The following is a 15,090-nucleotide window of genomic DNA, read 5'->3' as shown; positions in this document are numbered from 1 at the left end:
CCCTGATCAAACAATAAAAGTTGGAATGCTGGTTGCTCTGTGTTTGTTTCGGTTTGGTTTGTGTTTTGAGGGTTTTTTTCCCAGTTTGATTACAACTCACTGGAGGTTGCAGCTAAGGCCAAGGTAACAACTCAAAGTTACTTTTTAGGTAACAAAATATCTGCAGCTCAAATTAATGGGAGGGTAGAAAGTAACACTTACCAATCCGTAGAAGCCCACTTGTCAACAGCATCTAGGCCAGTCTTGATATTCTGACATATTTCTCCATCAATATCAGAGGACTGCATGATACTGAAAACCTGGTTGATAACTGAAGATTCTCTGAGAATAAGGCCTATGACAACACACCAATCCAGACATCCTGCTTCCATGAAGATATGTAACAAATACCTATATAGAAAGAAAGGCTGTTTATTTTTCTACTCCCAAGAGAAAAATTGCAGTGTGATGGTGTAGATCGTTTCTTTCTCTAAATGCTGCATGCCAGCAATTCTGTCTCAAAGGTGTCATTACTTACCGCAGCTGCACCTGTGACTTGTGTGGCCCTTTACTGGCCAGCTCTAGAGAGAGCTGCTCAAGCTCTGACTGAGTTAAACTTAGACTGGAGAAGTTTTCATCCACCATAGTCCAGTCTCCATCCACCATAGAACTTGTTTCAGTCAGGTCCGTTGCTGAACCAATGCTGCATTCATCACCTATCAAAAACACTCAGAAACATAAGGGAAAAAAGAAACTACTTACTTTAGTAAGACTCAGAATTTCTGAACTACTTCCTATAACAATTGACAAACAGTAATGCTTTCCAGTGCATCACAGTTACTTCAGGCATATTGTCCGTCCCGCTTCAGCATTCTTGTCACACTGGATGGCAGAACTAATGTTGGGAATGCAATAGTTTTTCTATCCAGTAAAAATAATTCAGGAGAATTATCATCAGTAAGCCATCCTAGTCATCATAAAAGCACCAATATAACATCTTGCATACTATAGTCCTAGAATTAAGTCTAGGAAGGGTTAGTGTCTGTCTAAAATTCTGCTTATTTAACATTAAATTTTGTTAAAATGAAGTTTCAATATCAAAGTATTTTCTTCACACAAAATGATGAAGATTTCGAATGCTTTGTAAGGTAAATATGTATCAGCACAAATTACAAAAAGAAGTATTTCCAGTAAAAACATGAAGGGCACATGCAGTAACAGAATTTTCAAAGGAACAGTGACATAGCTAAAAACATTACAGTGGTGAGTCATGAAGGCACCTACTCTTGAAAGCTATTTCCATATTAAAGCAGATGCATCTTTTCTTGGAAAATGTTTAGGAAGTCAAAAAGTTATTTGATTATCTTCTTGCCTATAAATACCGGTGCTGGATTAGTCATTTGTGAAAATTTTATTAGAATTCAGTTTGCAATGTTTTGAAGGCTATTAATTTAGTTTCTTTACAAATAAACTGCTTCAAAATGCACAGCAAAGTCCATTGAACTCAAAGGTCTTCATCCAGCTCAGAAAAAAACCCCCCCACATACTTGTTTATAGAAAGAGCAGTCGTGGCAGACAGCTGTAAAATCAGTGCAACGAAAAGAGACACCTATTTTCTTGCAGTCTCCAGATTTAAAAAACAAGAGAAACAGGAGTGAAAATAAAATGAGACCATGCTCAAGCAGACAGAGAGGATCTCCAAATGCTCTGAATCTCTCAGAAGGCTCTACAGTTGTAAAAATGAGGAAATTGCAGCTCACACTATGTACTTAGAACATTGCCCTAATGGAGTGGAAATCACATGATTTAGATACTGTTGAAAACATTGCTCTGTGCTCAAGGACAAGAGGAAGTATACAAAATTTTAAAAAGACTAGAATGGTCTGACAAACTTTTCTCCTTTATGTGCTCATAAAAAATACATACAATGTACAATTTCTATTTTAGTAAGCTCATCATAAATTGCAGCTTTTAAAAAGCAATTTATATAAAGCCATAGGAAAAAATACAACTATATGGCTCTCTAACTTCCTCAACTTCCTCAATAAATAATGTTTCTAATATCATTCTTAAGAAACCCAAAAGCACAAAGTTCATGCAGTTAGAGCTGTTCCAACCCCTGCAAGAGGCTGATCTATGCAAGAGACAAAGAAACAAAAAAACCACAACATAGTATACTCTTCCTATACAGACTGAAAAAATACTGAACTTCAAGTTATCACCACAGATAGAAACTTCAGCAAATATCTATTTCATATGCAACTTCATGTACTTAGAGATGTACAACATGGGCATTACCTTTCTGTTGTAAAAAATTCAGTTCACTTTTCAGTAAGTCCTTCCTTTTTTTCTTGAATTTTTCTTATCAGTAGAAAAGCGACAATACAGCAGTGACACACAAATATCAAAATATAAGCACACACTTCACATTCTTCCAATGAGCACACAGAAGGAAGAGTGACTAACCTTTACTTAGTAAAGGAGAAAGGAATGCATCTTGCATATGTGGTCCATGTGATGAAACAGTATCAATCTCTCTCTGAGAAGAGCTGATAGTACCAAGCCAGCTTCGACTGCGAGGTGTGTTTGAAATCCCTGTGTCCATTTCCATGTTTACAAAGGTGTCTGTAGACTGAGATTTTAGTAGTTGTTCCCCCACAGCTAAAAAAATCAAAATACACCATAGAAAAATCATGTAAGTATCCAGAAGGAAATTTAGACAGTTCTCTCCAGGCATTTCAGGAAGCTAAAACTTGCATCTAAGTCAATATGCAGGGGACCAATGAAGTTCAAGGGAATGCAGCAAATTTAGGCATTTCAGGAATTTCTGACCAGCTTTTTATGAGAGCACTGGAATAAAAGAAATATGATGTAATAAAGTGTTAGCGTCAACAGAAGTAAATAGTGATGCTGTTACTAAAAACAGGAAGACTTGGCAGCAATGTCAATGTTGCCATATGGAGATAAGGTAGCAAATGTCAACTTTGCTGTAAGGAGATAAGGTAGTGAACTGAGAGATCAGTAACATAAAGGAGGTTTAGAAGTATTCAAAATTCTTACCATCTAACAAAGTCAATTTCAAACATTAGGAACGTTAGTATTTAATTTTTAAAAAGTTAATCAAAAGCTCATCTAGAGACTACAAAAGAATATTGATTTTAGTAATTTTCTGCAGCAGAATTTACGCTGAAGCAATTTCCATGTTGAGTTCAACATCTACACTAATGTCCAATTCAGTACACCTGGGAAAGCAGGAGATTTCAACAGAAATGGTAATCACAAAAGAGATACTGTCTATGCTAAACAGAATCTCTTCAAAAAATACACTCTGTGTGAGAAAGCTGTGCAGGTGGCAAGCCTCAGCCTGTTCTTATCTTGGCTAAACAGAGGCAGAACAAAATGAGATTCACAGATGTAGCATTGCAGGAGGGAAATCTGAGTTTGAAATCTATCAAACTCAGATGCTACTGTACCTGTCTTGTACTTTCCATTCTTGAAAGGTGAATTAATGGATGAAGCTGGTATAACTGGAAATGGCCAGAGGAAATCCTTGTGTAGCTTTTTCAAAGCACACACAAAATCCTCCACACGGGCAGCTCTGGCTCGCTCCTTGCACAACCAGCCGATCAGCTCAAAGCCCAGCTGTGCAGCAAAGCAGCCAAGGTCTTTCAGCTTGATTTCCTCCAGCAGACGCCGAGCATGCCGCCAGAGCATCATGTCAATGTACATGTTCTCAGCACAGTCACTGTCTTTACTCCACCTACACACACAAGGCACAGAACAGCCAAGTGAACACTGATAAAGCTGAGTCACAAAGGCCACAACTGCAGAACATCAAGTCAGCAGAGTAGTAAAAGGGGAGCTTTCGATATAACAGCAAAAGCAGCTTCCCTAATTCCTTGCTGTTTATATTCTTTAAAAGATCCCACTGCCTCAACAGGTAGGTGAAATAAAGGATTTAAGTTTAAAAAAAGCAGCAGTTTTTATAGGGCATTAAACTATTAGCAATGCAGAAAAAAGTTAAGTAGGAGATGAAAGGCAGATGACATTGCAAAGTTAAGACAAATAGTCAAGCATTGGTCTAGATCCCTTCCTATCCAAACCTTTAAGACAGTACTCTCTATTAAAAATTACTAATTCAGAATTTATACGAGGATGGTTTTAGAAATCAGGATGGGGGAAAACGCCAAAGCAAAGATAATAAGGAATTTCAGTTCAATCTTACTTCTGAACCGTAATACCTAACAATTTCAAGTCGGTATACAGCAGCTTTTGAACCCCAAGGCATAAAAGGTTCTATTTGTAGCTTGGAAACACAGCGCCAGATCAAGATGTGCACAGTAGCAGAGCAGTACACTGTGACGCTGTGAACTGGGAGCTGTTCAAAATGTATTTTTCAGCAAAACAGGTCCTTTAAATATGAAGCATGTGGTCTCACTAGCTACTTAAATTACTGCACATGTAATGTGTACCACATCCAGTGGTTTCAGAGCCTTTTGGTCAGCAATACGTATGTAGGCATGCCTGCGCATACATACAAACACACATACCTATATTTACATGTGTAAGAATATATTTTCCCAAAAATGTTATGAGACACAAAGAGTAGAAAAGTTGTGAAATTATAAATGCAAAAGATGTAGAAGGAGATTATGACAGATGTATCTTATAATTTATTTCTATAACTTAAATTGGTACGAAAGTTAGTCCTCTGCCTAATAAAGTGGGGAAGGAGAGGACATTACCTTTTTCCAGATGGGCCAGAGGGCATACTCAGTGTTTTTGTCAGATTAAATTTGCTATGGAGATTCTCTGCTGATTGGGATAAACTAATGCTGCGATGCCTGAAGAATTCAAAACCACCACTTGAACTAGGTTCCTAAAAGCAAGAAAACCAAAACATGCACTGAAAGGACCAAACATGATAGATAACATGAAAATTAATCATACAAGGCTTGATGCACAGTGTTTACTTTTCTCAACACAAACCTGAGTTGTTGGCGTAGCTGGGGGTGTTTCTGTTTCTCCAGAGCCAATGGCTTTAAGAAATCTAATCATATGACGACAGAGATCCCACTTCCCCTGCTCTAAGGCAGTATTGAACAGGAGAGTAGCGTGTTGTCTGCTAACTGCTGGAACTTCCATATTCTGCAAGCAACAAAGCATAATTAAGTGATTTACTTTTACTATAGAGCGTCAAAAGTTCTATTAAGTCAAGCCACCCTACTTCACATTTGAGTATATCAAAGATTATAAACAATAAATTTCATGCTATAATTTCCCCATTTACAGCAGTAAACTAACTATTTACAATGCATGATCTTACCATCCTTCATAACTGGACATAATATCAACAGAAAACTGTTAAAGATCTGTTAACATGCACAACTTTGATACTACATTATTTTTAAAATACTGCAATATTAGTAAATATCAGTACTCTTGCAATATATCTGGTGCTGTTACCTGTAGGATAATAAGGTACGAGGCAGCTGTGTCCAAGTCTTGGGCCATTAAGCACTCTTCAAATAAGTCCTTCGGGTTTCCAACAGCAGCAAAAAGGTAATTCCACAGGGCATATTCTGTCTTCCTAGCACAATGAACAACTGTCTGCAGGAAGAGGGGGAATTCTGTAATGAACTTCGCCACAGTGGGAAGGAGAGGGTCGGGAATGGGTTCCCGCGAGGTAGCTTCTTCTTCCAGCACTTCATGAAGCATCAGTTCTAGTACATGAGGAAAGTATGGTAATGTGGCACAGGAGTGGGCCAAAAGCAAGGCTTGTTCACCGAGGTTCCTAACCAAGAGCTGGCGTAAAATGTGATGGAGGTAGATCTGAGAGGTTCTCTCAACAATGGAGAAAGGAAAGAGAACCTCTAAGTGTTCTCTAGCACTGGTTTGAGTGTATAAACAGTCATAGAGCACAGTGTCATTAACAGCACCAAGAACCAAGGCATCTTCAAACAAAACAGCCAATGGGTATATGTTGATGTGGAAAGGCAGCATGATCCGTCTTGACAGAAAGGAATGCGGTTTTCGATGATCTCTGGGAAACAGGGGAAGCCAGACTTTCATACCTGCCCCACCACAGCTGAGCCACAGAGCCTCCAGTAAGTGGCGTTTCTGTTTGTTAATCCTGCAAGTAGTCCATACATTTTCAACAGACTGGGCTAGGACAACTGGAGCACAAAAAGGCAGCTATTTAAAATGAAAAATAAATAAATTTTTTAAAAAATCAGTATCCGTGATTCCTTTTATTTTTACCCTATTCACAAGAACTCTAGTTTTCACCTAAGTACTGTCTTCAAACATGTTATTCTTCTAACAAAGAAAAAACAAATCTGCTTCTCTCTTATCTGCATCCTAGCATGCAACAAAAGACCACTTAATACTTATATTAACTCAAGACATTTTTTTCTTTTTTTAACCTCCTTAACACTTTGTCAGGAAGCACAGAGATAAGAATAAAGGTGAAAAATAAAAACTTGCTCTCTGCTTCTTCAGTTAGCCCCCAGGTCCAACCTAGAACTGACAAATCTTTTTCTGAATTTTCCAAATTTCACTCTACCAATGTGCTTGTTTCACATAGAATTGGTTTTCATCAGCTCAGAAGAATTGAAAGTTCAGTAATTGATTTCTATTGTTGTTATTACCAAGAACTTTGGAAATGTACTCCACAGAAAATGATAATGTTCCATAAACACACAAAACATTTCTGGACAGACTAAGAGATTTTCTGTTATTGTTGCATATGAAATTTTGGGCAGTATCTTTACTTTTAAAGCTTGTCTATTTCATTTCAATATAACTAGTGAACACAAGCAAATGCTAATATACTTCCGGCCAACAATTCCGTCTTTAAGCATAAATACTGTCTTGCTTATAGTCTTATTTTCTTTATGTCTGGACCACTGTCTTGCACAGCTTCTTCCATCACTGACATCTTTGAAGCCATATGCAATACTCCACATATATTTACTCACATGCTTTCTTTGATTAGGATTATTATCTTTATCTCGTATCTGGGGTCCAGATCGATCCCTTTGCAACATGATAAGTTGTCCTGCTAAGTTAAGCATAATACTTTCAGCTTCATAAGCCTAAGGATAGAAAGAATATTATTCAAATTATTTAAGCTTTTTGAATTATAATTTTACTCATAACCACATTAAAAACTCAGAAAAAACGTAAATTAAATGTTCCACTTTACAGAGATGACTAACAGCTGAATTCAATATAGAAGGACTCAGAAATATCAAGAACCAGTTCTTCTGCAGAGTAAATACTGGAAGGTTTCTTATTCACCAAACTCATTCCATGTGTTTAATATGGACTTTTTCCAACCATGTGTCTTAAAATGGGCAACCCACCAGTATTCTAAGAAAAATAAAGCTCTGTACTCTTATCAGTATCATCACAGTATGATTGCCAGTATCTGACTGCAAAGACTAACAATGGTATGAAACCCAAGAGCTGAGCCAAAAAGAGCTGAGCCACACTTATACAGCATCCTGAGCCTTTATTTAGCTTCAGTTAGAGAAAAATTGTTTTTGTAAGGTGTGTCAAGAAAGCAAAGTATTCTGCTCAGTTAAGCCAACTCTGTTTTTATTTACAACAAAAATCCAAGTTCTCTTTGCACATGCTTTCAGTGCCCTGACAAAATTCTGAAGTTAAGACAGGGACCTTCACATCTTAAGTCATTTTTTGGCTGCTGCAGAATTGACAAAGAGTGCCTTATAGGGTCATATGCCATCTTTTAATTTCTTCTATTTATTCTTTGAGTAATGGGCATGTTGTTGCATGAAAGGTAATTCCTAACGCCATGGATTGCACTGGGTTTTGACTGTTAATACATGATAGAGCAACATACCCTTGACAGAGTTAAGTTTAATTTGTTCACTAAGACTTGATCTCAAATTTTGCATGTTAAGAAGAGAAGGTATGAAATAAAATCTAAATTCTTACTTTTCTATCCACCCCCTCACGCCCAATTCCCACATAAAAAGTCTATACAATGAACATCAGAAAAAAAACATGTTCTAGATATTACTACATAGAAGAGTCACTGATTCACGACTGATTTATCAGCCAGGTAACCTTTAAGGAGTAAGCTAACAAATTCAGGCACCATTTCTATCAAATTTCGAGACTGTTACCTGCTGAGGCATCTTCAAGGTGATGCCAGTCTCTGTTCTCACTGATGTCAATGTAACAGACACTACAAGAAAAGGATGAGGAATGTACCGAGACATGGACACTTCTTGAAGAATTTGGATACTGGCAGTAGGATTAAGACTGAAAGGAAAATGACTACATTTAGAAATTTTAAAACAGTACTTAACATGAAATAACTACATTGGAGTAAACCTAATGAAAATAAGCAACTTACCCTTAGCAAACAATTTACTCTATGGAACAAATGAATTTCCTTTAATCAGGAATCAGTAGTCTATATAAAGTTACCAAACAAACCTAAACTGGGCTACTGATCTTGATACTTAGTGAAATACAGCTATGCGTGGGTAGAAGACAATACCAGATACTTCAGAATATGACTCTATTGACCCTTAATAAGACAGCTTCCAGGTTTGGATTCTGTTGGGAGCTTTTTTAAAAAGCATTGAAAATATTTTTCTCTGAAGTTCATCAACAACTTGGGTTTTTCTACCACAAAAAGGTCCCTTCTTGCTAAAAAGAAGATACCATAACTGTAAGAAAAATCATCTACATAGGCACTTGACCCCACCCCTAAATCTCTGAATCTTTATCTCTTCCTTAGATTCACTAATCTTAATTGTCTTTTGAAAGCACCTGGTACATTTTACATTGCTACTTCTTCTGTACTAAAACAATTCCTCAACTCCACACGAAGACCAAACCTTTTCTCTCTTCATCTTTGCAAGCCTGCTGCCACCTTCCCTTCACTAATTAGTGCTTCTAATGTTAGAAACACGTTTTTATTTGAAGATATTCAAATATGTGGGTGTCTTTTAGTCCCTTTTTGTCCTATTCATATTCAGTTTTCAAGTTCCTATAATTTAGGAACATGTTTGCTCAGACAGCTGGAAATGTGTATACATCAGCCATTACCTACCTCTACCTTGCACATGCCTATCAGCATGTGTGCAAATGAAAACACTCATGAACTTGTGCATAGAGATAACACCACTGTGTATTTTAAAAATCTGATTCCACCAGCTATTAAATACCTTTGTATTATTGTAGGAATTTACTCAGATTGAGACCACATCTACAGGTACCTTACTGCAAAAGCATTCAAATAGTGACACTCACCCCTCAGACCTTCTCTCAATACTGTAAAGGCAAATGGAACAATCTGCTCTGAACAATATCACAATGTCCCGGAAGACACTCAGTAGTAACGTGTTCGCTTGCACTTTGGTGATGTGAGCAAACGCGTTGTCAAGGTTAGACGTTCGCAGGTAGATTCTCAGCTGCAAGGAAAAGGAGAAGCTTGAATACATGTTCTGTTTACCAACAAGGTAATAGTAACTCACTTCTGGTCATTTTCTTTATTATGGAATGGCTGTCAAGAATTTCTACCAAGACATGCTACTGAGTTTTTGTTTCATCAGGTATTTTATCCATTGCATTTTATTATTATTGCTGAAGCACAGTACAGCCAAATCTGATGTACTGAGCAACAATCATAAGGAAGGAATTTTATTCACCAGTTTTAAAAAGGAAAGAGTAAGTAAATCTCCTCTGCCCATATAGTTTAAAAGCTTGCAAAATTGTCCCAAAACATTGTAAGCCAGTATCTCAGAACACACTTCATGCTAACATGCAAAAATGTCACAAAGTCTTCAGAACAATGAGTAGATTCACTGTAGTCAGCAGTAAACAGTTTTTAATAACAACAAAAATTTTCTGCAGATAATTACTTGCATATCAATATATAAACTCTGAATATAACCAAAAGCCACCAAAGTTTATAGTGTATAAACATGTTTACAGTATCACAATAAATTTCATGCTTATAATGCTGTCATACAGATCACATATTCTATTCATTATATATTTACTTTGAAGAAAAGTAACTCACCTCTTCCTGGTGATCATTTAAATTATAACATGCAAGAACAATGAAGTCATTCCACCATGCTAAGCCACCTGTTACCATCATAGTTTGCTCCTGAAAAGAAAAAAGCAAGCAGATGACATATAGGTAAGTATTTTAATAAACTTATACACACAGACATTTACATTATATGATCTCTATAAGCTTTATGCATAGTGGTAAGACTATGTATAAGAAGTCTTTAATGTTTAAAATAACCAAAGTACTAAAGAGTTGTATGTGAAGGACAAACCTCATCCTACAAAATACAGTTCTACAGCTCTTTATGCCACTGGCATCCCTGGGCTCTCTCAAATGTGTTTCTAGCCAGAATTTACAAGCTTTACATCAAAGCTACATCACATGAACTCTCAGATAAAACAAAGGGAATTAAGTGTCTGACTATATGCACGCAAAATTGGGATACTCTGCTAATATTCAGACACAAATTGATATGTCAAAACCATAAGATCTGTGTTTCAGACACTTTATGAGAAACACAGGTATAACCAGCAACCTTAATCCCAAGTATGTCAATAAGCTGTTTACTTGAAAACCATACTCTTTAATTTTCTCCAAGTCTGACATCCCAACAAATAAAATCTTCCCTGTGCACCACAAAATTCCACAACCTCTCACCTGGGTAATGTTTCCAAACAGCTTCCATTTTTTGGTGAGTAAAGAATAATGTGCAAAACCAAACTTGCCAACAACAGCTACATTCTGTCCAAGCTTGTCAATAGCTGAAAACTGTAAAAAAGAAATAAAAACTACCAGAACCCCAGAAGGGAACTTATTTAAACTACATATATATATGTATCCAAATATAGGCAATAATATCAGACTCAAAACATGTAAAGTATCTTCATGTTTCATACTTTACTAACACAGTTTTCTCTATAATGTAAATTAATGATTTCTTTTTCAGAGTTCAGCTAATCCTAAGGACAACCCTCCAATATTTTTAAATAAGCATGAACATGGTTTTAAAATAACTCACCCTTATAGGCCAGTTGCTCTCTAGATATGTACTATGAATCTAAAAAAAAAGAGAGAAAACCAAAACCACATGACTATACCAACTACCATTAAAGTACTGATTAATTGTAAGATCCTTAGGAATTTGGACAACATCAGTGGTTTTTTTTCAAAACACCATCATAAAGGTATTTAATGTTGGAAATTTGTTTTTAAATACAATTACGCCCACACACCAAAAGTTACTGATGCCTAAATGTTACCCTGTTTTGAATACACAAAATATCAAAATGCATTAACAACATACACTAACTAATACTACATTACAGATTAATAGTCACAATTTGCTCATCTCTCCTCCCTGCTATCTCCCTCTATAAGAGGGTCTTTCAAAGGAACATAAAGGTTTTGATAAATACAGTCTTCAGACAGGACTTTCAGTTTAGGGATGAAATTTCTAATCCCGTCACAAATATCCACCAGCATATCCAAAAGCCTTCTTATGAGAAAACTCTTCTGGAATATGTCAGAACAAATCTCAATACTGTATTCTTCACATCACATGGGATGATACAAAACCAGCTTAGAATTCCATTCTCTGATCTGACACAAGGAAGGTAGGTACTCTTGAGACCCAGGCACTGTCCTTTTTCACGGCTCTGTTGCTCTGCGCAGTAATTCTAATTGTTTCAGCTCTACTTTTACCACAGAACAAAGATATCTCCTTCCTACACTAGTTTTAGAAGACAGAAGAGGTACTTGGCCAGCTAAAGTGGAAATTCAACACTATCTAGAACCTGCCTGACATGCCTAGAATCAAATACTTTTTAATACTACTAATTAAAATGCCATGTGAAGAACAAAATACTGATGGGATCTTTCAGAAATCTCTATCTAAAAAGTGTCACCAGTTCAAGCATCAAAGAATACACATTAAAATTACAGATTAAAAGACATTTATCTTTTTACTTATATTTCAGGAAAAACAGGAAGTCCCATACACTACCCTGGACACAATTTCTGCTTTTAAAGCCTGATATTCTGAAATTTTAGTTACATGCTTAAACAGGCACCATTTTTTATGTTTGAAAATACAGCTGGAGTCTGACAACTATATGCATCAGCTGAACATGTTTTAAAGCATTTTGCATAAATAACAAAACAAACACCTAAATTATTTCTTTCGTGTTGCACATATTCTCTCTTTCAAAGCCCAGGAAAGTAATTAACTACTCTTTCCTAAAGTCATAAGAGCTTTAAGACTGTGTTTATTGGCTAGGAGGCAAACTCATTCATAGCCATAAGGCTGATAGGACCAACCCTGCTTTACCTTTTGTCAATGAGAAAAAGCTGTACCATGGCAAATCCCCAGAGACAATAAAAAGGCAATGTCTCATACCAGAGGAAAAAGTTCTGGCAGAGAGTGAGGAGATCAGCTGTATATTCTACTCCTACAAACTCTTGCAAGCACGAAGCACATATGGGCAACCAGAATCAATTACCTGTACAACATGCCAATGCCGGTGTCCTAGTAAAGTGCTTAAACCCTGAGAATCTAAACTGCCATCTGAAAATGGGCCTCTTTCCCTGGTGTGATTATGTTCAGAGTGTGCCAAAGTATTTCTGGGACTCTGAGTCTGTGCTGCATCTCCACAGTTCAAATATAAGCGATCTTCTCCTTGAAGGAGGACTTGCTCCTGGTTACTCTATATTAAAACGAAACCAAAACAAAACAAAAGAAAAAAAGCAACTTTGAACTCCACATACAGAAGACAAAGGAAAACATGATCAATATATTAAGAGATTTTAAGTAAACAATATGCAATATTGCATAGCAATATTTTCACAGTACCATTTTAAAGGTCTATGACAAAAAAGAAAGACAACACTTATGGCTGCAGAACAGACTTAAAATCTGAGAGAACAACTCAAAGGTCACCTAAAACTGGAAGTATGATCTAAACAAGGATATATTTATCAACAAATAAAACTTACCATACAAGGATTAACAGTGAGTGCACTCTTGATGAACTGAAACTGCAGAATACCAAACTGTTGAGCTTCATTATCTGCATTTCTTTCAGGTTTCATGTTTGAAGAAGAATTCCCATCAATAACCCAGAGATGATACCCTTCTGATCCCCAGGTCTGAAGGTAAAAGAACAACAATAGTAAAATCCCGAGCCCCATATATAGATAAATGTAACACTATATATTCTCATAAAATAAGAACTACAGAAACTTATTGTAACTGATCTTACAATATACATGAGCCTGGAATAAATCCACACATTTTGTTGTTCTAAACCGTATAATTATAGGAATCAAACACTAAAATTCACTTGGTACAGTAAGAATCTAGCTTGAATTATTTCCTGTCTTATGTAAGAAAAAAATAATGATTAAATGAAGTGTAACTGTGCAAAGACACCCACATAAGAAATGAAGACTGTTTAGTTGCAGTTTAGGGCAACAAACAAAAATTCCAGAGAGCCAGGTATGAAACAGTTCTGATTTCCAAAATTTCACTGGCTGCTGCTCATCAAATTCAATTATATCAGAATTTCAATTTTTGAAATTTTTTAAGAGGTACATTTAAAAGGTCCTGTCATTGCATATACGTACCTCCACTTGGGATGCCTGTTTACAGTTGTCAATCTTCATAGCAACTATGTCATGATGAATAAACCAAATTGTCACAAAATTCATCATCATTCATTTGTATGAGGTCTTGTAGAACGTGTTTGAAATTTGTTCTAATTTAAAATTTACTCTAAGTTATTCTATTTATTTATTGATTTTACAGACTAGCAGCATTTGATTTAATGTTAACTAGTTTTGTTTTTTAAAAAAATAGCAGTTAAGTGTCTCCAGAATTCATAATCTGAGTAAAGTTACTTTAAGTGTCAAAGGCCAGCTAGTAATTTTAGAGAAATAAGGGAGTTTACAATTAATGTTGATCTGTGTCTCACTGCACTTTGAAATATAGCTTTGAAATATAGAAATATAGATAAAAAAGTAAAATTACGAAAAAACAACAAAATGTTCATTTTTAATATTAAAAGCAAAGGCAAGAAAAGGCATGCCATGCATACTTCATGAAAAAAAATCATCAGCTGACCTTTTGTCCTTCAATAAAACATGGCAGTAAAGGCATTTTACTATGAAAACTAATTAGGCAAAAGAAAGAGAGTTCGATTTTCTGAAAATCTGTTATACTAAAAACAATTTAAAACATTAAGAGTCATCCTATTACAGTATTTTTACATTCATATTTACCATGGAACGGATTTTTAGAGGGTCCTTTTTGGCACCATCAGATTGATACCTTGACAACAGAACAGAACAAGTTTGAGTTTGCAAAACTTCATCAGAATAATAAATTAAATTCCTATCTTTGTATTTTCATATGGTTCTACATTGAACCTCATCTCAAATGGTACAGCATGTTTGATCTATGACACTACAAAAAAGGCAATGCAACTGTCAGATGTCTAGCATAAACTATATGAAATACAGGCACTGAGGGAATTTTAATATTTGCTTGCTCAAGCTTTCTTCTAGGGTAATTTTCTTTTACAGACAAAACCACCGTTACAAAATAAAAATAATACATTTTTCTTTATATTTAAATGATCCCCTCCTAAATATTTGCCAAGATATCTCAATATCTAAGAAATAATAAAGGAAAGAGATTTTTAAAAAGCTAATTCAGTGAATTAATTTCTAATTAGATGCTTTCAACTACAAAAACAAACACTTCCAATGAACTCTTTACAATGTCATTAAAAATACTCACGCAAAATCACCTCCTAAAGTACAGATAAGCTGAGCACCAAAAACACTCCATAAGGACAAACCTCCAGATTCCCAGGTCACCATCACAACACAGCTATCAGGTGACCATCTGATTAGTTTAACGGGTCCTGTTTTATTCCAAATATCTGTTTAAAAGTAGACAACAAAGTAAGAGAAAACAGTGAAAGTCCTTCAACTGGTTTCACTGTAAAAGTATAAATAAAAATATATGGAAGAAAATATCTGATTTTTCAATT

General features: G+C 35.8%; 1 protein-coding gene across 3 annotated transcripts in view; it reads right to left on the bottom strand.

The window, feature by feature from the left end:
• Window positions 1-15,090, bottom strand: part of RIC1 (RIC1 homolog, RAB6A GEF complex partner 1) — a 47,070-nt gene that overhangs the window by 3,257 nt on the left and 28,723 nt on the right. For 2 of the 3 annotated variants that reach the window (XM_084225952.1, XM_084225953.1), the window contains exons 9-25: window positions 14,835-14,979; window positions 14,315-14,363; window positions 13,031-13,183; window positions 12,538-12,741; window positions 11,058-11,096; window positions 10,697-10,807; window positions 10,043-10,132; window positions 9,271-9,431; window positions 8,133-8,271; window positions 6,960-7,076; window positions 5,446-6,174; window positions 4,969-5,127; window positions 4,725-4,858; window positions 3,453-3,739; window positions 2,446-2,640; window positions 518-695; window positions 202-390 (exon numbers count right to left, since the gene is read on the bottom strand). In XM_084225952.1, coding sequence (XP_084082078.1) covers window positions 202-390; window positions 518-695; window positions 2,446-2,640; window positions 3,453-3,739; window positions 4,725-4,858; window positions 4,969-5,127; window positions 5,446-6,174; window positions 6,960-7,076; window positions 8,133-8,271; window positions 9,271-9,431; window positions 10,043-10,132; window positions 10,697-10,807; window positions 11,058-11,096; window positions 12,538-12,741; window positions 13,031-13,183; window positions 14,315-14,363; window positions 14,835-14,979 — 3,079 coding nt within the window. Of the gene's footprint in view, window positions 1-201; window positions 391-517; window positions 901-2,445; window positions 2,641-3,452; window positions 3,740-4,724; window positions 4,859-4,968; window positions 5,128-5,445; window positions 6,175-6,959; window positions 7,077-8,132; window positions 8,272-9,270; window positions 9,432-10,042; window positions 10,133-10,696; window positions 10,808-11,057; window positions 11,097-12,537; window positions 12,742-13,030; window positions 13,184-14,314; window positions 14,364-14,834; window positions 14,980-15,090 lie in introns of those variants that run through there. The other variant, XM_084225954.1, reaches the window with a different exon arrangement.

The sequence above is a fragment of the Fringilla coelebs genome (genome assembly GCF_963513975.1).
Source record: "Fringilla coelebs genome assembly, chromosome: Z".
In the NCBI taxonomy this organism is placed as follows: Eukaryota; Metazoa; Chordata; class Aves; order Passeriformes; family Fringillidae; genus Fringilla; species Fringilla coelebs.
Note: the sequence above shows the minus strand (reverse complement) of the source record. Positions and strands in the feature narration are given on the sequence as shown.